This window comes from Oryzias latipes, chromosome 20 (genome assembly GCF_002234675.1).
Source record: "Oryzias latipes chromosome 20, ASM223467v1".
Lineage (NCBI taxonomy): Eukaryota > Metazoa > Chordata > Actinopteri > Beloniformes > Adrianichthyidae > Oryzias > Oryzias latipes.
The window spans coordinates 15,161,998-15,183,518 of record NC_019878.2 but is presented as its reverse complement, the minus strand read 5'-3'; the positions used below and the strand labels follow the sequence as shown (position 1 = coordinate 15,183,518).

The window sequence follows — 21,521 nt, the reverse complement described above, 5'->3', positions numbered from 1 at the left end:
TCAGTTCTGGAACATAAAGCTCAACTCTATCAAACAGATCTGAGTAAAAATCCAAACAATCGCTTCTTTATTTCACCAAAATCTGCCTGTGTGGGAAAAACTTTTACATGTATACATTTATAAAACAAATGATCTGTTATGTTTACATCACAAAAAGCACAGTTGTTTTCCTGAAAACCAAACCCAAGAGCTAATTGCACATTGAGCAACACTGCCACCCAGTGGACAGATAGCTGCGCGCATCAAAAGCCAGGATGTCGTTGGGTATGACGTCACTTCCTGCATATGACTTTCCCCGGGAAGATCATTTGGCGCGACTGTATTGTTGTTGTTGACCTGCCATCGTCCCCTCTTTGCACGGCTTGAAGTGGGCAGCCAATAAAGACTTAAACTAGAAGTTATGTCTCCAGTTTCAAACCCAGAGAAAGACGTGGACGCTGCGGGAAGTGGTGAGTTTGCGGGGAGTCTGTGACTAGCTAGAATTAACGAAGAAGGCGAAGCACGCGGCTAACACAGTTTAGTAGCTAGCTCACGTTTACGCTTTCTAGCCAGCTTTTTGCCCTAAATTCAAATATCCAATTAACATATGTGTCTTTATTATGCATTGTGTGTTTATAATGATTATAACATTCAAGAATAGAAGAGATGTCAGCTTGGTTGGTCTGTCTGTCTGTGTGCTCAGATGATGGCGGCGATGGCTGCAGCCTGGCCAAATCTCGCTCCAGGCGAGAGAAGAGGGAGAAGGTCGGCAGGAAGTCCGCTTTGGAGCAACTAAAGAAAGCCAAGATGGGAGAGAAGATCAAATACAAGGTCAAGCGGGACAGATTCTTCCTTTGTCTGGTTCTTTGTCACTGAAGTGTTGTTTTCGTGTATTTTATTTTGAAAAACCAAGTAAAATACAAAATAAAGTCAATCTAGAAAACCTGAAGCAGGAAAATTAAAAGACAGCCCTTCCCTTTATTTTTATTATCATTTAAAGAAAAACTTTAGAAAATAGTCTAACACATCACTTATATGCACATATAGTTTTGTTCTGCTATCAAAACATTAAACACTTTCACTTAAGTGTGAGCAGCAATAGCGTTTCCATATATTTATTATTTATTTATATGTATGTATGTGTTTTAAAAAGATCAAAATCAAGTAATGTCTGTAATAATAGGTGGGAAAATACTTATCAGCTGATTATGAGACTCTGAGTCTTCTACAAAATAAGTAATTGGGTGTTAATCACTAAGACTTTTTCTATCAAAATAATTACTTTAGTAATATTCATTTTGATATTATTTAAAATTAAAATTCCACTTCAAATCAGCGAAGATCTCAAAAAAGCTTGATTTTTCTCCATGACACCAAAGATGCCATTATTTACCGTCACTTTAATGGATCTGTCTGAAAAAGAGAGGTTCGTGTCATGGACGTTTTTAGGAACCCACGGCGGCTTATTTCTCATAAAAAATGATCAAAGATTGTTGTTGGGCTGTCCCAATCTACAATTCCTAAATCCAATGTCCTGGAAATTTTCCAGAAGTCTTTGTGAGAAACTAGCGTGCATTGATGCTCACTCGATTGGAGAATATGGACCGCAATTCATTGTTTTTGAACTGTTTGTCATTTAAAAACACAATTTTAATGTATCTTTTTATAAACCATGTAAGCTTTCGTCATTAGGACTCAGTGGATTCACCAATAAGCTTTGTGAAATGTTCATATTTACTAGATTTTTACCTTGGCAAAAACAAGCAGAGAGCACAATTTCTGAATTGTGTTAAAATCCAGGGCACTGGATAGCCCCACACCATGTAGTCTGTTATTGTGGTAGTCTGAACACATCCAATGTGAGTTTTGACAAATTTGTGCCATTCTACTTTGATACTTGTTTGACACCCGTTGATGTTTTTCCAGGTGGAGGAGTTTAGTCATGTGTACGAGGAGGTGGATGAGGAGCAGTACTCCAAGTTGGTACAAGAAAGGCAGGAAGACGACTGGATTATCGACGATGGTAAAACTCAGTTATTCTTCGTCGTGAAAAATTTAAAACAAAACAAAAAACCCAGATGGTCTTTTTTTTCTGTTAGATGGTACGGGATATGTGGAGGACGGACGAGAAATTTTCGATGACGATTTGGACGACGACGTGGTGGAAAAACGGGGTAAAAAACAGTCGGAGGGAGTTGCAGTTTTGAGGGTAGGAGCTCAAATGTCAGATCTGTGGAAACACATTTGAGTTTGTTTGTTTTTTTTGTTTGCAGGAAAAGGGGGCGCAAAGGGAGCGGAGTCCAAGAAAACTGTGAAGAAAGCTGCAGTAACCAAACCCAACACCATAAAGAGCCTTTTCATGAACAGTAATGTGAAAAAGCCTGCTGAGGTGTGTAGGTTATTCTCTTGGAATGATAATAATTTCAGTTTTTTTGTATAAATATCTTTATTCTGCCTCATTATAGAATCCACTTTGGCCTTTTATAGTTTCTAAAAAAAAAACATCAACTGGATTTACAGTTTTGTTTACACACAGTTTTGTCATTTTTTGCATCCTGCAGAAAGATATTGATTTATCCAAAGACGACCTGTTAGGAGATATTCTGCAGGACCTGCACTCTGAGGTCAGTAATTTAAATTCATAAAAAAGCCTGTTTAATTCAATCTTTGCCTGTCTCCGTCTCATCCGATGTGTTGTCTTATACTCCAGAAACCAGCGGTTCTGGCTCCTCCCCCAGTGATCACGCTGAAGAAGAAGAAGTCTTTGGGTTCACCCATGAACCCCTTCTCCATCAGACATCAGATGCCTAAGGTACCTCCACACCTCTTGACTCTGCATGTCTGAAGCTGACCGCTTAACCTCACTCATGTCGTTTTAGGAGTCTCCGATGACGGGGTTAAAGGCTAAAACCGTCCGTCCTCCACCTGCAGAGCTCAGACCGCCGGCCTGCCCGTCTCCCCCTCTGGAAAAAAGCAGTGAAAAGGTGGAAAAACCAAAAGAAGAAGAAGAAGGTGAGGAAGACTCCAGCTCTTTGGCATTTGTTGTTTTTAAGCGTGACTGTATCATCAATGTTCTTCTCAGAGAACGACTCACTGGCATTAGACGAGGTGGATTTTGATGAACCGATGGAGACGGAGCCTGAGATCAAAGAGGAGACAGAAGCTGAAGCAGCACCCTCAGTGCCTAAAGTTGAGCCAAAGAAGGAGCCCCTGAGTCCAGCCCCCCTGTAAGTTAATCCAGGTTTCTTGATTTCCTCATAACATTTTTTTAGTAGTATTCCTAAACCGTTCCCGGTGGTCTTTTGATTATGATCATGTTGTTTTTTAGCAAAAATGTTAAAAAAATTGTGTCGTTTTCTAGGACATAGTTTCTGCAGAGCAGCAGTAGTTCATTACAAACTCCCCTCGGAGTTGTGGTTGTTGGTCTGTTTACACGCTCTCCCGCTACCTTACAGCCCCTCACACCTCCAACCTAACATTAGCAGTAAAACAAAAATAGTTAGCAATATTGGAGCTGTCCAGCCGTACACTTTTGATCCAGATTTCAGCTACGCCAAATTTAGAGTAGCCATTATGATTACGAGGTGATTTGATTTGTACTTCATGGAAAACAAGCACGTAGTGCTTCCTTTGCTGTTAATCCAGTATTTGATTTCGATGAATAGCTTCACAGTTTTTCTTCTTGTTGCAGTCCCTCCAGAGTTGGGGGTCATTGGGGTCAAGAGGAGGAGACTGGAGCGAGTGACGTCCCCGCAGAAGTGCATGTGGACTCCAGCCAGCTGCCGTTGGTGGAGGGTGAGGACGGAGAGCCGGCCTTTCGCTTTTATTGGCTGGACGCCTTTGAAGACCCTTACAACCAACCGGGTAAGTCGTGGTGGAACCTGCTATGAATCAGAAGAAGACCTCCTTCTTTTCAAAGTCTGAGATCTGGCGGAGGTTTATGGTGCCTGTCCTAATATTTATCTCTGGCCGTGGCTCAGGTGTGGTCTACCTGTTTGGGAAAGTGTGGATTCAGTCGGCAAAGTCTCACGTGAGCTGCTGCGTCACCGTCAAGAACATCGAGCGGACAATTTACCTTCTACCTCGTGAATACGTGAGTGCCACTGTGTTTGCACTCATGCATGGTCAACGAAAGAAAACGTTGTAGAACCTTTTTAGTACATTTTATTGGACACTGACATGATCACGTTCACCGGTGACAAACAATCTGGAAAAACTGCAAGACAGAAGTCTGTTAAAACAGCTTTCAAAATAAAAGGATCATTCAATCTTTAGAGAAATGGCTCCACAGTACAATAGTCCATCCCGTAAGTTCCCTTTAATGTAAAGCACATGTTTATATGCCATGAGTACTATCACTCTGTCTGATGAAGTACTGGTCCAAATACAGCTTTTTCAATTTGTTTCCAAAACTGGACAAATATGTGGGACTAAGTAGCCAAAGGAATTTACAGAGCACAATGTTTAAAAGTGCGTTAGCCAAAAAAGCCACGCCCCCTTTTTTGAGTTGATTTTGTTATAAATAAATAAAAAAAAACAAAGGTAATAAGTTGTACCTCTCAAAAGCTCAACTGATTCATAGAGACCAAAACCTGACGGTGTTTTTCGCTGTTGGTGATGTGTCGAATTGAAGTGGATTTGGAGAACTAACTCAGCCCCAGCTGATTTTGTTTGTACGTGAGCTTCAATCAGGAAGTCATTGTTTCCCCCCACATATTCGGTGCAGGGATATACAGTCTAAAATAATCAAATCTAATCTTTCATTCTGTCCAGAAAAGTAGCTTAAAACGTAATAAAAAATGTTAAGTTTTTGTTCAGTTCCAGGTATTTCCGTTGTTTTTTGTTTGGCTTTTAAATTGAAAATCCGCTTAAATGTTGGTAAACTCAAACATGTTTCAAAATTCTCCACTCTTATTGAATGTACTCAACAGAAAACCAACCCCAAAACCGGCGAAGTGTCTGGCGAGCCTGTAGGAATGATGGACGTTTACCAAGAATTCAGCGAGCTCTCTGAGAAATTTAAGGTCATGAAGTTCAAATCAAAGGTCGGTGTTTGTCCCTCTCTGTCATCTCTATTGCATTAAGGAGTTTTTGTCCTGTTGGATTTGGATTATACATTTCTTTAAATTGTTTCCCTGCAGAAAGTGGAGAAGAACTACGCTTTTGAAATTCCTGATGTTCCCAATCAGTGCGAATACCTGCAGATCCAATACTCTGTGAGCAAACGCCTGCCTCCTTCGACGCCGTCGCTCAAAGCCGGAACAGTCTGGTTTGACGTTTTTTTGTGTGTTTTGTCTATTGAAGGCCGAGTTTCCAGCTCTGCCGCCCGACCTGAAGGGGGCGACCTTCTCCCACATTTTTGGAACGAACACCTCCAGTCTGGAGCACTTTCTCCTCAGCAGGAAAATTAAAGGCCCCTGCTGGTTGGATATCAAGACACCACGTAAGAAAGACATTTACGGAAATCTCTGGAGTTGATGGTGGAATTTTCAAAAGCATAACCTCCCTCTAGATATTAGTTCTTTTGTCATGCGCGGTTCAAGTAGCTAAAGATGTTCACGTGAGTGCTGGGCGTTTGGAGTTCTGACATGTCCACCCTGTCTGCGGTAGAGATGATGCACCAGCCGGTCAGCTGGTGTAAGGTGGAGGTCCTGGCTCTGAGGGGCGACACCATTTCTTTAGTCAAAGACCTGCCACCTCCGCCGCTCACGGTCATGTCCATCAGCCTCAAGACTGTGCAGAACCCAAAGACGCACCACAACGAGGTCAGAGTTCCAGCGAAAATCCCTTCAACTGGGATTCGAATAGCCTTTTTTGTCTTTAATAGCGTTCCATTAGGATCAGTTGTTTGCTAAAATAAGTTGGAGGTTTTTTATTTTTTTTTTTGTGTGTGGCAAAGCCGTAGGGGAACCGAAACGCAGCTGAAGGTTTTTTTTCTGCAGATTGTGTCCCTCGCTGCCCTCCTTCACTACGGCTTCCACATGGACAAAGCTCCTCCTCAGACTCCGTATCAGAACTATTTCTGTGGTGAGTCACCAGTACTTGATTTTCTCACTCTAAATTTCAGGGTGTGCAGGGAATCTGAAAACCCCCCCAAAAAACTCTCCTTTAGTGTCAATTTGGTCAGAATTTGTGGGAAACCGGTTGTGTTGTTTTTCTGCCCACAGTGATCAGTAAACCAGCAGACTGCATTTTCCCGTACGACTTCAAAGAGGCTCTAAGGAAGAAGGTGGGTCATGGATAGTGTGCTTGAAATAAAAGATTCTCTTTGAAAGCATTTTATTTTGAAATTCCACATTCAATAACAGGTTTTTTTTCCGTAACCAAAAGAGGATTTACTTCAAATTACACATAGAAATGATACAATTCACACATGTTTTTGTTATTTTTTGGACGTCTGAATGGAAGAAGTGTAAATGTTTTTGATTGTTTTCGGTGAGTCTGACATGACGTTTCATACATGTGAGAAGTTCCGTCACTTGTCCTCTCTGACAGAACGGGAAGGTGGAGATCGCTTCCACGGAGCGGACTCTACTCGGCTTCTTTTTGGCCAAAATGCACAAGATCGACCCCGATGTGCTGGTGGTGAGCAACTCGTTAATCCGCTGTGACAAAGCTCCTCTCTGATGATGGAAGCTCCTCTTTTCACATCTTATGTCACTTTTCTTTAGTTGTATTGCTTTTGTTTGTGTGTGTTTAGGGTCACGACATCTTTGGTTTTGATCTGGAAGTTCTCCTGCAGAGGATCAATGTGTGCAAAGTTCCCCACTGGTCTAAAATAGGGCGTCTCAGAAGAGCCAACATGCCCAAATTAGGGGTAAGAGATGAGATTCATAGAACGATCCTCCTGTTTTGGAGTGAAATCAGGTTTGAACTTTCTGTTTTGCAGGGTCGAGGTCTCTTCGCGGAGAAGAATGCAACCTGCGGCCGTCTGGTGTGTGATGTGGAGATCTCCGCCAAAGAGCTGATTCGCTGCAAAAGTTACCACCTGACTGAGCTGGCCGCTCAGGTGCTGAAGGTGGAGAGAGTCACCGTCCCCCAGGAGGAGGTCAAGAATCTGTACAGGTGAGCCTGATTTGACGCATTTGAAGTAAATCCCACAGACTCACTCCACAGAAATAACAAGCGTACCTGGTAATCCTGTGTGACAGCGACTCTCCTCACCTGCTGTACCTGCTGGAGTTGACGTGGACCGACGCCAAGCTGATCCTCCAGATTATGTGCGAGCTCAATGTGCTTCCTCTCGCCCTGCAGATCACCAACATCGCCGGAAATGTCCTGGTAACTCAGAGAATTCCCTTTTTGCTTATAGCCCTGTTTTTTAACTTGTTTTTGATGCGTTTTTCTCATGATGGAGGACAGGCATTAAAAAAGTAAAATAGAGTTTCTGAGTATGTCTTTATATAAATCCTTTGGAATCAGGGGCAGGCCCCCCAAAACAGTTTTTTTTGTGACAGAAAATACACTGAAGGGGCCAGAAGCTCCCTGCTTTGAGCTATCGGTAACAAGGAGAGGAATGGTCCTACCCTCAACTCAGAAGCAAATTTCTAATGAACTTGTCGCTCTGCAGAAACTATGTTCTAGAAACGACTCAGGTTTTTTTGATTTGGGCTAAAAAGAAACCAAAGTCTTATTCATAATGAAAAGACCGCTGCTTTAAAAACCGGTCAAAACATAATCAGAGTGGGTCTCCAGAGAGCTCATGGTTTCTTCCTGTTCTCTGCAGTCTCGCACGCTGATGGGTGGCCGTTCAGAGAGGAACGAATACCTGCTGCTTCATGCATTCCACGACAAGAACTACATTGTCCCCGACAAACCGTCCTTTAAAAAAGCACAGCTGGAGATGGTGGGAACATTTAAAAAGACTAGAGTTAACTTCCTTTTTACTGTGACTTATTTGACACACTATTTTGTTTTTTTTCCTTCTCTTTAGGGTGATGGAGAGGAGGATGTGGATGCAGGAAAAGGGAAAAGGAAGAAGAAGGCAGCATATTCTGGAGGTCTGGTTCTGGACCCCAAAGTGGGTGAGTCCATGTCTGAACGCTGTATGTTTTCTCCAAAGTTAGGCCATGTGCTCTGACTATCATCCCTCTCCTCTTCCAGGTTTCTACGATCAGTTTGTGCTCCTTCTAGACTTCAACAGCTTGTATCCCTCCATCATCCAGGAGTTTAACATCTGCTTCACCACCGTGCAGAGGGAGGCTCAGAACTCCCGCAGGAAGAGGGAGGTTGGTCTTCATCGCTATAAAATGAGCGCTATTCAGAATGAGGTCCAATCAGGATCAGCTTCCAACGAATGAAAAACCAGACTGTAATTTAGAAAAAAAAACGGTTTTATAGTCAGAAGTACACATTTAAGTATTGAACATTTGACGAAAGAAAAAAATGTAAATAAGAAAATATATATTTTAAATTTGAAGAAAAACTGAAAACATAAATTTAAAAATTTTGTAAACCTGAAACTAAAAAAGTTTGTTTGGAACAGCTTCTGTTTTATATTTTCCCCTTTTCCATTTATTTCCCCTTTTCAATTTCTGTCGGTTTTAATTCAGACCTGGTTTTCCATGTTAAGCATACATTTTCGTGGGGGCGGGGCCTTGAGCCCATTTGGTCCAGGACATGATGGACATCTGTCTGTTTGTACACATATTTGATTTACGCTTGATTATCTTTTGGCTAAAGATGTTCTGGATCGTATTTTAGGTCGGTGAATCAGATCGTTCAACATGAACCAATGTCGACTATGAATCGTATCGTCAACCACAGATTTTAATATAAATTGAGTCTTTGGTAAAATAATTCATTACACCCCCACTCCAGGTGTACCACACTTTAAAAGACCATTATGATTACATTAGAATGTAAAGTGTCTAATTTATAAATGCAGATCCTGGTTTTTTATTCACTTAAAGCTGATTGTAAATTGAGCCCATACTTCTAAAACAAAAAAGAAAGAAAAAATTCAGATTTTTTTAAATATCTTTCTTTTCTTCTTTTTTTTATATTTCTATGGTAACAGGAAGATGAATCAGAAGAAATTCCAGAGATTCCAGATCCCGGCCTGGAAATGGGAATTCTCCCTAAAGAAATCAGGAAACTGGTTGAACGGCGTAAACAGGTCAAACAGCTGATGAAGCAGCAGGACATCAACCCGGATCTGTACATGCAGGTAACAGATCTTTGTGTCAGACCCCCCTTTTTGGTTCTTTTTGATTTTTACGCTTCAAATGCGTCTGTGTGATGTGAAGCTCCTCTCGTGGTGTTTCTGTGCCGCAGTATGACATCCGTCAGAAGGCCCTGAAGTTGACGGCCAACAGCATGTACGGCTGCCTGGGATTCAGCTTTAGCCGCTTCTATGCAAAGCCGCTGGCTGCTCTGGTGACGCACAAAGGCAGAGAGGTGAGCCGCTGGAACCTTTGAGCAACAGACAGTGCAGGTTTTGAAGTGATAGGGGTGTGGCCTTCCAACCAGCTCTCTCCTGATTGGTGAGGGTGGCCGCTCTAAAAACAACACTCGTACCAACTCTGACCAATCACCGATGTTGTCTGGCTCCAACATGCCAGCATCTGTATTGTGAAGAAAATGGCAACAGAATTGACTTCCTTTGGTTGACGTCCTCATACAGTCAGTGTTTGAAACCTAAGACAGTAGTTCAAGATTTGAAGTAGAGGAAAACTTATTCCACCTTTAGCATCATAGCCTTAGTGAGTAAACCACATTTGATGTTTGAGAACTCGTTCGTGTGTTTGGTGTCAAAGAAAAGGCCAATATTCTGCTACTGGTGAGTTTAGTCATAGTAGTAGGTTTAAAGGTTGTCATCTGGACTTGGTTTTTAAAGTTGAAGACGTTTCACCTCTAATCCCAAAGGTTTTGTCAATTCGGAAATAGCTGGTACATATGTGCTCATGGGGGAGGAGTCAGACCTACTTAGACTACAGAGTTTCGGGTCGTTAGGGGTCCTTTGTCCTCAGCGGGGGTTAGGGAGACGGTGGCTACCCTCCCCAACCTGGTCATCTCTTTCAGATGTTGACCCAGGTGAAACTGGTTCGGTTTGTTTGGGTTTCAGAACACTGCCGTAGATGGATGGAGAATAAACCTGAGACCACCATTCTTATTAACTGAAGGTTTCTCCTTCTTGACAAAGATGGCTTCTTTCACTCCTCGCTCAAATCATCCTTTCTCTCTGGCTAGAATTCGGACATCACTGTCCTCGAGCGAGTGGCTTGTGGCCTTCAGGTGGAGATGTACTGCAGACTCAGGTCCACTTGGGTTGGCTCTGCGATGTTGGTAAAGCCGTTTGTGTAGAGGTTGTTTGGTTTCTCCTATATAATGTTCATTGCAGTTGTCTTTGCAGTGCATAGAGTACACAACATTACTCTGTTTGTAGCTGGGAATTTTGTCCTTAGGGTGAACCAGTTTTTATCTCAGAGTATTAACTGGTTTGAGATAAACTGGGATGTTATGTTGTCTGAAAATCCTTTTTAGTTTCTCAGACAGGCCTGAGATATAAGGAATGGAAATACTGTTCCCTTATGGCTCTTGTTCCTTCCTGTCTTGTTTTCTTGTATGTTGGGATTTGGTGAACGCCCACTTGGGATGTCCACAGGTTCGGAGGGCTTGACGGATATGTTGCTCTTCTTCCTTCTATCCATCAGAGCTTGTGGGCACCTCCTGGGCTCTGTGTGTAAAGTCCTGATAACGCCTAGTTTGTGCTGTAAAGGGTGGTTTGAATCAAATAACAGGTACTAATCTGTGTGAGTAGAGAGCCGGTTTAGCTCGTGCGAGCCGGTTTAGCTCGTGCTGGTTTGCGGCGCCTTCCGTCCGTGAAACCTGGGTTCGACTCCGGGCTGCTCCCTGTTCCCTTCTCTACTTCTGTGCCGGTCCCAAGCCCGGTTGCTTTGAGAGGGTTGCGTCAGGAAGGGCATCCGGCGTAAAACATTGCCAAGTTTACCATGCGACTCGTTCGCTGTGGCGACCCCTGATGGGAAAAGCCGAAAGAGAAACAATCTGTGTGAGTAGACTTCCTGTACACTTCAATCTGGAGCTGTATGTCATCTCCAATGATCACTGGAGATGACATAATGAGAGTCTTCAAAGACTGCTGAGTTACAATTACATTCATGTAAAAGCATAATCAGTAACCAAGCACAGATTCTGCAACATCTGCCAGAACAGACGCTGGCGTATCTTTGAAAGTTTTGGAAGTTTTTGATTACATTTATTGAAAATCCTCCAACCGTCCACTAGAGGGCAGTGTTGCATCATAATCCAGATGTTTCTCCTTCCTGATATTAGATATTTGGTTTGTTTTTGACAGCTTTCAGTGTCCCCCTCTAACCTTTAGCCCCTCTCTGTTTGGAATACATGAACTCCTGCTAGTTAATGCCATCAGATTCAGATTTCTGTTTCAGTCTTCCTCATCTTGCAGCCCCTCTTGTCTGTAGTTTGCCGTGTTTGCATGACACACAGACTCTCTCCATGTAAAGTCTGATTGTGTCAGGGCGTGCACTCTAATAAAGCGCCGCAAAGCAGCATGTGTACTGCATGACATAAAGAGCTAAAGCTGGTGTTGTAACGGAACACCACACACACATACACAGACACACATGCACACACCCTCCATGCCAGTGATAGTACTCATGTTGATTTAATGAGCTCTAACAGTACAGGTCCTCAGCAGAGACATCAGGGTTTGCCTCAGGGGAGTCCTTCATTAGTCTCCTCTTACACATTCATTGTGGTTCCTAATAGGGGGCAGAGCCGTAACAGACTGCGTGTTATGTTATAATGTTGTTTTCCTGCCTCCGGTCGTTCTCCATCAATCGTGGCTTTGTGAAAGTTGAGGATTTGACTCACTGGTTTGAGTTTCTTAGCCTCCAAACTTGCACCCTTTTTTTTTGTCCTCTCACGATTATTTACTTTTAAACCCCTGTTCGCTGTAATTCAATAAGCGCTCTGAAGGAAGATGCTCTGTAATTATCTGAAAAAGAGACGTTTCTCATCAAAAGGTTACGGATGAGCTTGTTTTGACTGCATTTACCCACACAAAGTAATGTCCAGGTTTCTCAAACACTTGAGGTTCAATTATGCGATTATTCACCGCATTATTGTCACACAAGGAAAATAAACTCATCTGTTTATTGTTTACCACATTTTTTACAAAACAAATGCTTGGATCTTTCTTGAGTCCTCCTTTTATATTCAGTTATATCTTAAGGTTTGAGATTTAGGAGGAAAAAAATCATCCGAAATCGTCATGGCGATGCATCAAGTGTTTCCTCCTGCCAACCTGCAGAAATGAAAACTGCTTTTGATGTTAAAGTTTTCAAAAGACGGCTTAGTCGAGATGCTTGAAGCTGGTTTCTTCAGCTGGAGTTTGTAGAGACACAATCCTGGGGTCACGTCACCCTTGAATCCAGCAGTTAAAGATAAGAAAGAACTGTCCTCTTTTTAGATCTACATACATTTAGCATTTTGAAATCCAGATTTGAAGCTGCTGGAGGCCTTCTGCTGCTGCTGTTGTTGTTGGTCGATTGTTTCCAGTAAGTTCTGCATCTCTCCACGCTTCCTTCTGCTGTGGTGATTTCACCACCGAAACTGCAAACTCCTGCATTATGTGTTCGTGATTGGCCAACCAAACTGGGCTGACGGAAACACTCTGTGGGGATTGTGAAAAGGAAAAGACACCAGACCCAACAAAGCAGAAGAGCTGAAGGCTGCAATCAGAGCAACCCGAGCCTCCGGGACACCTCTGCTGTGCCACAGACGGATCGCCTTCATGTCACGACGCATTGCTGCAACACGTTCTGCAAGGCCAGAGTGTCAGACGTGCGCAGAGGCTTTTGCTGTCCAACCTTTTCTGTGTTGACAGTCTTTTCTGAAATGGCTCTTTTAGCTTAGATTTCAAACTTAATTTGCATCCCAGATTCGTTTAATGTCTCTTTTCAAGGACCAACCTTTCAAATGCAGTGAATAAATACAACAAGATAAACAAACAAACATCATAATTGGTATTTTTAAAATAAAATCTAGCCAAGTGGAACTTTTCTTAGCATCCCTGTTACATTAGAGAGCTGGCATATCATGCAGAGCAGGTTGGAAAAAACCTCTTGTAATGAATCCATATTTTCAGGTAAAGGGAAGAAAAATCGTCTTTATGTAGAAAAATAACTTATTTCAAGCAAAATTCTTTTAATTGTCTATCAAATGCATCTTCCTTTTACTTTGAGGCTGCAGACTCTTCTTCAGTTGAGCTCAAAGAGGCTTTTGTTTACTTTGCCATCCTGGGGGGTTTGAAATGAGCTACAATGATAACGTATGTAGTGAGCTACAGACAGATGTCCGGTAATTTTTCAAAATAAAACTCCTTTCAGAATCAGATGATGAATAAATCTAAAAATATTGTATGTTATTTGGCCTGCACAATTAATCGCAAATTTATCGTTATCGCGATTTCAAGTTTCGCAATAATCATATCGCAGAAGTTGGCAAAAATTGCAATAAATGGTAAACCTTAAATGTGCTAAAAAATCTTATGGCAACTTGAACTATTTAATAAATCCCTGTACGTATTTGACCAATCGGATGGAGCTTTTATGTTAGATGTTGCCCTCCTAATTAGACGAGGGTCATTTGGAGAATAATTTAAGGCATTTTGACTCTTATTTAAAGTAAAATTTTGCAGTGAAATGGAAGTGTTTCTGTTTTTTTTTTCCATTTGTTCATTTATCGCAAGTTACATCGTCATCGTAATATTGATCACCAATTTCGCGAGTTTTCCTCATATCTTGCAGCCCTATATGTTATGTTTGCTTTCTGTGCGACCTGATATCGATCACTAAAATAAAATGTATAAACATTTTCAAAAAATTACTTTGAGCTTGACCTTTTTGGACACAGCACTCTGTGAGCAACCAGATTCCTTAGGAAGTCGTACTATTGTTAATGGTCGTCTAGTGGACAAACGCCACATGATGGTTCTGCTGTGGTTTTTGTTTTTTCATTAGCCCAAACAAAGTAATATTTAAACTCAAAATGTGGCAGATGATCCTTTAAGGATCTTTGTGTTTATTGCAATGAATCTTTATGAACCCTAGCCCAATATTTCTCAGCCAAACATTAAAAAAAACCCTCAAAAGGTTTTCACTGGTGAAGACTGTCAGCGTTTTGCTGACGTCGCTCCATTGGCTTTCACCTGACTGCATTAACGTTTATTGTTTCCCGAGACGTGGAGTGATATCACCAAATTGGTGTGTGTGTGTCGAGGGCTCAGCAAACTTGATTATGTTGCAGACGCATGCATGCGAAAGGTCATCGGTCACATTGGAAGCCGTCGTTGGCTAAATAATCAGCCACCACCTTCCGGTAATCTTTGCGGTTTGTTTTCTTTGCATCTGCGATGAAGGACACGACTCTATTTATACTGCAGGTCGTTTTCAGGGAGGAAGACGAGTCCGGGAAGCTTTTATTGGAACGCAACAAGAAGACGGCAAAAACTCAGTAAAACGTGTCATTTTTCACCTCGTCAAGAAAACGGATAAAGTTAAACCCTAAAAACGGCGTCCCCTTCTCTGACGGTGAGCTCGCTCGCTGGTCAGCGTTAGCAGTAACACAACAGAGAAGTTGTGCATCAAGCTCTAAAGTTATTAGAAGCTAAGTAGTTCTCAGTAGTTTCCATCGGCAGAGGGCCAGAAAGGCCAGCTGGCATTTATAGCTGCGTTTCCAGTGTATTTGTGGCTATTGCCATTTGCACCCCTGCCCCCATTTTAATCATCACATTTGCACTCTACTTTCATCTCATAATTTAGGAGGCTTTTTATTTTTGTAATTGTAACATGTATACTGATCACCGCTCTGTCCGCAGTGTAAATCCGCCCCCCACCCCCTTCATCTGTTGGGATGGGGGGTGTCTGCTGTGAATGTGCATGTGTTCTCTGTATTTATTGATCGGCCTTGCTCTCATCTTTCTGTCACTCTCGGTTTAAATAGAGGACTAAGTCTCATGGGACAGTGCAGGTCAGATTTTGAGTTTGGGGGTGGGGGGGGTACAGTGGTTTCTTGACAGACTTTTGGCTGCAGCTCTGATTCGATTTGCTAACTTTAGAGGATGGAAGGCCCCTTATTCATTGCCCATCCTGGTTCCCAGTTCTGGTCCGCTGGCACTAGCAACGTGCACGCTCTCCCCTACGGGTGCCGCGGGCCGAACTCTGCCCTTTGTCGGGGGGACCATTTGTTGTGGCCCTACTCTGTCCTGGTATGTGTGGGTATTAAGAGGGGGATGATGGGTATTAAGAGGAAGGTGAGGGTTTAGGATTTCACAGCCGAGCGTTCGCCACAGATTGATGTCCCGCTCAGCCCCTCGGTTATTTTGGGTCCTTTTGTACAGTCGCCACCGAACAGTTGGATGAAGGAGCACATGCGTGAAATGTGTTTTTTGATGGGCTGATTAATGCGTTTGATTCAACCGGCAGACGTCTATTGTCCGCCGGCTGCTGGCTGATAGATTTATGTGACCACCGGATCGTTTTCTCTGACAGTTAACTAAGATTAATTGCTCTAAAAACTTGCTGTTGTTCAGGGTTAAGGTCAGGAATCCGTTCCCTTGACTTTGCCTAATTTACTTCTTGTTTTGTGCTTTAGCAGTGACTTTTAGCTCAGCTCTTCAAAGCTCTGTGCCAGTGTGTTTATGTCCCCTTAAACAAGCGATGCTAAGAACACAGGCGGAGGGGGGGAGCTGCTGATTGTTGCGGACTGCAGATCGGTTTGACCTTTGTTCCCAACGCCAGCAAATCTGACGACCATTAGCAGGTGTATGTGTGCGACTCAGGATGAAGGATGACTCCTGAAAGCCATTCTAATGTAATTGAGTCTCTGTCCTTGTGTTTAAAAACAGCCCGACAGAGGAGTTGGCATCCAAAGAGAAGGAGGAAGAAGGATTGACGCTTGCATGTGGGATAAACGCCGAGCTGCAGAGGGGTCACAGTTTGGTTTCGGTGAAAATCATGTATGTGCATTAGGTGTAATGAAGTCTAAGAAAACATTGTTGCCCTCCCGGCGACCCTATTTCCATGTCGTCTGTTGTGCCAGAGAAATGATAAACCATTTCCTAGAATCAAACCCACGAGTACTGATAATAGGAGTAATTTTTATGTTTCCCTGAATTAGAAGTAGGAATATAAACTTGTTTACTCTAAGGTGTGCGTTTGTGTGCGTCAGGAAGCCTGGTTGTGTAGTTCTCCTAAATAGCTGGCTTTACTCCTGAAAGGACGGGACTTAACAAATAGTCACATGGGAGTGGCGCTGCTATTTTAGCCGCATTCGCTTGACGGCGGTACAGAACGGGTTCAGGATCTAAACGGGAACACTAGTAACACCTACTAATGAGGCCATGTGAGACCAAGCTAATGGCAGGGATTACAATTAATAACAGATTGATCTGACATCTGGTGTCCATGTAGGAATCATTGACAGAGTTGTTAATGAGAGGATAATTTGTAAATGGTTTAAACCCAGTTGGACAGAGAACACTATGCAATGTATATTTAGCTTAGCTGCTCTTCAAGCCTCACAAAGCAATTTTATGGGAAAAGTCCTAGCAAAAAGTGTATAAAAAAGGGATTTTATGAATGAATTGCTGGCTGGACTTGTGTCATACATCAGTGTGAGTGGTTTGCCTGCTTGTCAGATTAAGGAAGGAACGATCTCCAGCTAAAAAAAACCTTCTCCCAGGTACCAGGATCCTCACAATACTACCATCTCTTCCATAGCTGTTAGAAAAGCGTTTGTCAATCTTTTTGAGAGTTTTAGTGACTCAATAAATAACAGCCAAAAACATTTGCCTTCTTTAGAAATGGCACCTGTATGACCTTAAACCACATGGCCCGCCATGTCATTTTAGGTGGCCCGCGAGAGCATAAAAGTTTTTTATCTTAAAACAAATATAGTATATATCTTGGGGGGGATTGGACTTGAAATATTGGATTGGGCAACTATACAGTAGGACTTAAACACTGTCCATATAACCTAACCTGACAGAATCAAATTTGAGTAAAAAGTTATAATAAATAAATAAATAAATGAGTTATTTAACATTAAGGAGTAGTTACTTTTATTTTTCATTACATTTAGTTACATGTATAAGTTAAATCTGATGCTGATGAGGCCCTCAGTGAAAATGAGTTTGATACCGCTGCCTTAAATGGTCGTGACCGTTTATAAAGCATGTTTTTGGACTGCGGGAGGAACCTGGAGTTCCTGGAAAAAACCAGTGCACAGGGAGAACATGCAAACTCCACACAGAGCGGTCCCAGCTGGGATTCAAACCAGGGCCTTCTAGCTGTGAGGCAAGAGCGCTGACCACTGCCCCACCATGCAGCTCGTGTCCAAGAACCGTGGCTAAAAATCTAATTGAGACTACCGTATCGTAAAACTCTGGCCAAAGGCGCCAAGCATATGCTTTAAAAAATAAAAGAAAGCTTGTCTACGTAATAGTTAACAGATTTGTTGCTTTTTTTTGGGCGATATTTGAATATTTATCACTGTTTGTCTTCTTTACCAAATCTAGATAAAGTGAAAACAAATGTGCCATTTAAAATGAATTGAGCAAATATAAAAATGGTAAAACTCAATACAACATCAAGATGTCAAATTTGAGTTTTATTTATTACTTCAAGCTTTGAAGCTCCGCAATTTTAAAAAGCAAATAAACGGAGAATGAGTGACTTTGTGACATTATTTCCAAATGAATAGAATTGCAATCTCTCCTGGTTTTAAGAAATAAATTTACTGCCAAATCCTTGAAAACAGTAGACATAATAACAAAACTATGGCAGGGGTTTGGTAAGTCGGTCATTAGAATCCAAGAATATTTTGAATTCCTACTGAACAGATAATTTTACTTGTTTTAATTTGGGATTGTTAATATCTTTATCTTAGCACTTGGAGTGTGGGACCACTGGCCCCTCCCACCTCAGATAGCGCTATGTTTCTCCACAGGTACTGTTTCAGACAGCTGACTGTCATCGCAAAAATGCTTTTCAGTTCAATGTCTTACAAAACAATTGTCAGAAACTGTTTTAAGGGGTTCTTTGCCAGGAGTGTAAGGGACAGAGAGGACGTCCTGAGAGTAATCATGCCAGATTATCATGTTTCTAGATTTTCCATTAAATCTAGGGCACAGCTATTAAAATAGTCAGTTAACATCTCTGTTTAAACCATGGTAGTTGGGCAAAACACATTGAACAATTGGGTGTAGATTTGGTCAAACAGTTGGGTTTAATGCTGACAAAAGCCTAAGCAATTGGTGGGAAAAGTGACACCACTGAGCCGCCTGACTGAATATGACAGGCTAGAATAAATGGGCGCTAATGGATAGAGCTTATGTACAGGCGCACGGGAGGACATGCAAAGACATGAGACAGTTTTCACAAGTGAAAAATCCAATTTGAAGCTCAAGCTGTGAAGGCAGCCTGCAGGAAAGTTCAGTGCTTACAGTGAAATAGTCAAATGACTTTTAGGAAACTGGAGGGTGTTGCGTTAAAAGGGGTTTTGTTAAAGCATCAAACCCTTAAATTGGTTTCACTTTTCCAACTTAATCTGCTTTATTTCTCTTTTTATACAGCAGCTCTCGTCAATTTATTTCTCATTGACTTGTTGATCTGTCAGTCTGTACCTATTTAAAACCATTTTTTAATTGAATCATTTATAATTTTAAACCGATTGCACAACTGAGGACGTGTCAGCTGTAAGTTAAAATGAAGTAATGAATGAATGAAATAGTAGAAATGGTCTTATCCAAAAACTTGTAAATCAAAGAACATCAATAGAGGCAGTCTGCTCACATAAACATGAAGGCCATTTTGCTTGTTTTTCTTTTTCTTTATCATTTGGAAAAGATTTAAAGAAATAAAAGTAATGATTTGGGCTAAACATGTGTGGAAAAATTCAGATTTCCTGACTAAAAACTTTGATCTTAGTCTTAATGTGTTAAGTCACTTCAAAATAAAAGATGAAATGAAATGAAATGAGGAATCCAATTTTCAAAACAAGAGGTTCTCTCCTCTGCTCACATTTCTCACTTTTTTCACTCATTTTTCATTTCTCACGTTGATGTTGGCGCTTTTCATGGAACCGCTCATCTACTGTCTGTTCTAATATTCAGAAACGCCAAAACTGACAGGAGAAGGAAACCAGTAAAATAAAGCAGAGAGATTCTAATACGTACAGATCTAAACTAATAGTTATAGATTAAATGAATAATAGGTTGGGTGAAAGGGAGTTTTGTAGGACACATTGATAAAAATAATTCTTACAATAATGTATTTAATAACACAATAACAAGAAAACCAAAGGGTTCTGGTGTCAGGAGATCCGAGTGTCTGTGATGCTTTTTCAGTTGTTTGGACCAGTATGAGTGGAATGCTCGGTGGTGACTTGTGCAATCATCAGGGAGAAGACTTACACACGGACACTTTTGTAACCCCCCCAGAGAAAATATGTTTGCATTGGTCGGTATAGTGAGCGTATGTCGGTATGTGTTTAAACATGAGCCCACACACACATGGCCATTCCTGTGTCATGGTCAAACGACTTGTCTTTCACACATTTCATTCTTTAAAGCTGTTCGTCCAGCTGGAACTGACAGCATATGGAAAACCTTTCTAAAGATGTCCACTCATCAATTACATCAACGCATTCTCACCTCGCGTTGCCTCCCCCTGTCGCCTTGTTTTGCTTTCTCCATTTGCCGGTCCTTCATCCCTTCATTTCTTGCACCTACCCTTCTTTTTATTGGTTATTTGCTGTTGGATCTCCATACTTTTCCTCCTGGTTCGCTGGATTCATTTATGTAGATTTAGAAATTATAATAAATTATTTAACAGCATATTAAACCAAACGATTCTGTTATCTATTCTGGTATTTAGTGTAGTTGCTGCCATTTCTTTGTTTTGAAGGTTAAAATATGGACATTTTAAAGAAAATAAAGCTATTGTTTTTGTTTGAATCTTTTCCGGTACTATTGTGTTATTGGTTTTAGGTGATACATGGTTGGTTATGGCTGGCCTAATAGGTAGGAAAGTTTGATGTGGAAGGTGATTGGTCATTATTGCATTAGTATTTACCAATTTTAAAATGTATGTGTTTGTTGTTGTCTCAAAGTGCTACAGATACTTTTTGAATTTCTAAATATGCAGACAATATACATATATATTTTTTTTATTACAAGGGTTGCTATATTTACATCAGGCGGCAGTGGATGCACTTTGTTTTTTTCCAGACAGAAACATAACTATGGGGGTGTGTTTGTTTTACTTCACAAAGAATGTAGCTGAAATTGGCACAGAGCTGCTTACTAAAGCTTTTAACCCTGACTGCCAAAAGGTCTGCTGAACAACCGAGTTTGCATGTGATGAGTCCGTCTTCATTATAGCGTTGGCAAAAGTCCACATGGTAATCAGTTGTGCTTTGTTTTTAGCTTTTCCTTCTTTAATTTTCTTTGGCTGCTCCCCCTTTTTTCTCACAGATTGTCACGATGAAGTAGTTCAAATTGCGTGTTCCCTAATCATTTTTATGAAGTAAATAAATGAACGATTTAACTGGGCAAACGGTTGCAGGGTTGGAGTAGTTTTACCCAAAAATCTGATTCAGAGTAATTCATAGTTTAGTGGTTCTGATGCATTAAAAACCCCTCGCCTCTACCATTTTCTGTGTTTCTGTGCATTGAAGCGATTGTTGGAGTTCCACCTCAGAGCAAGTTACCCAATGAGAAGCAGAAAAGGCTGGTTCCAACAAAGATTTTACCTGCCGATGTAAAGGTTTCTAGGAATCAGATAAGATATCCCCAAACATCATAGAGTGGGAATGGTTTGGATCAGATTGGGATGAAGTTGTGTTTTTTTTTATTTTAAATTATTATAAGTTTACCACCCCCTTCCTTTTGAATTGGCAAAATGTGTGATTATGTCTCTGTAAGGTTGTATTTCCTCAGGTCTGTCGATCCATGTATGATGCTTTTAGCCCCTCTTAACCAGTTTTTACAAAGCTTTCCTTTAGGTTCTCCTTGTACATTAAATGAAAAACCCAACATGACCTTGTTTTATTTTTTAACTGTTCCATCACTGAACAGATTGTTATATTCCGTCAGCGTTTTTGACTTTCTCCCCCCTCAAACATTTCTTCTGCATCAAAGCCAAGCAGCACGATTCTCCACCAACCACCCAAGTGTGTCGGGCCAAGATTTGGGAGTCATACACAGCGTGACCTTGACAGCAGCCTCAAATGCAAGAAGCTGTTCCATGTACGGCCTAGGACCCCCCCCCCCCCCCCCCCCCCCAACACACACACACACACACAGTGGTATGCAGCTGGGAGTGGAAGCCCCGCCTCTTCCTCACACTCTGAAATAGCCACGTCCTTGTCCGCAGACAAGGCGCAGTGCAAGTCGGGGTGTGTATATATGCAGCCGTGCTTGATTGAGGAGCAGATTGCTGGTGACAGGTCACACCACATTCAGTCTCCCTGACCCCCCCTAGATTAGTTAGCCA

General features: G+C 41.6%; 1 protein-coding gene across 1 annotated transcript in view; it reads left to right on the top strand.

Moving 5' to 3' along the window:
* Nucleotides 1–276: 276 nt before the first annotated feature.
* pola1 (DNA polymerase alpha 1, catalytic subunit) overlaps nucleotides 277–21,521 on the top strand; it is a 62,369-nt gene continuing 41,124 nt past the window's right edge. Inside the window, exons 1-26 of the mRNA XM_004081237.4 lie at nucleotides 277–449; nucleotides 683–810; nucleotides 1,906–2,002; nucleotides 2,079–2,153; nucleotides 2,253–2,368; nucleotides 2,541–2,603; nucleotides 2,690–2,791; nucleotides 2,859–2,991; nucleotides 3,062–3,206; nucleotides 3,671–3,843; nucleotides 3,960–4,072; nucleotides 4,911–5,024; nucleotides 5,121–5,195; nucleotides 5,284–5,422; nucleotides 5,590–5,744; nucleotides 5,922–6,006; nucleotides 6,147–6,208; nucleotides 6,475–6,564; nucleotides 6,680–6,796; nucleotides 6,869–7,044; nucleotides 7,131–7,260; nucleotides 7,706–7,825; nucleotides 7,913–8,003; nucleotides 8,083–8,207; nucleotides 8,999–9,148; nucleotides 9,256–9,378. Coding sequence (XP_004081285.1) covers nucleotides 401–449; nucleotides 683–810; nucleotides 1,906–2,002; nucleotides 2,079–2,153; nucleotides 2,253–2,368; nucleotides 2,541–2,603; nucleotides 2,690–2,791; nucleotides 2,859–2,991; nucleotides 3,062–3,206; nucleotides 3,671–3,843; nucleotides 3,960–4,072; nucleotides 4,911–5,024; nucleotides 5,121–5,195; nucleotides 5,284–5,422; nucleotides 5,590–5,744; nucleotides 5,922–6,006; nucleotides 6,147–6,208; nucleotides 6,475–6,564; nucleotides 6,680–6,796; nucleotides 6,869–7,044; nucleotides 7,131–7,260; nucleotides 7,706–7,825; nucleotides 7,913–8,003; nucleotides 8,083–8,207; nucleotides 8,999–9,148; nucleotides 9,256–9,378 — 2,946 coding nt within the window. The 5' untranslated portion in view covers nucleotides 277–400. The remainder of the gene's footprint in view (nucleotides 450–682; nucleotides 811–1,905; nucleotides 2,003–2,078; nucleotides 2,154–2,252; nucleotides 2,369–2,540; nucleotides 2,604–2,689; nucleotides 2,792–2,858; nucleotides 2,992–3,061; nucleotides 3,207–3,670; nucleotides 3,844–3,959; nucleotides 4,073–4,910; nucleotides 5,025–5,120; nucleotides 5,196–5,283; nucleotides 5,423–5,589; nucleotides 5,745–5,921; nucleotides 6,007–6,146; nucleotides 6,209–6,474; nucleotides 6,565–6,679; nucleotides 6,797–6,868; nucleotides 7,045–7,130; nucleotides 7,261–7,705; nucleotides 7,826–7,912; nucleotides 8,004–8,082; nucleotides 8,208–8,998; nucleotides 9,149–9,255; nucleotides 9,379–21,521) is intronic.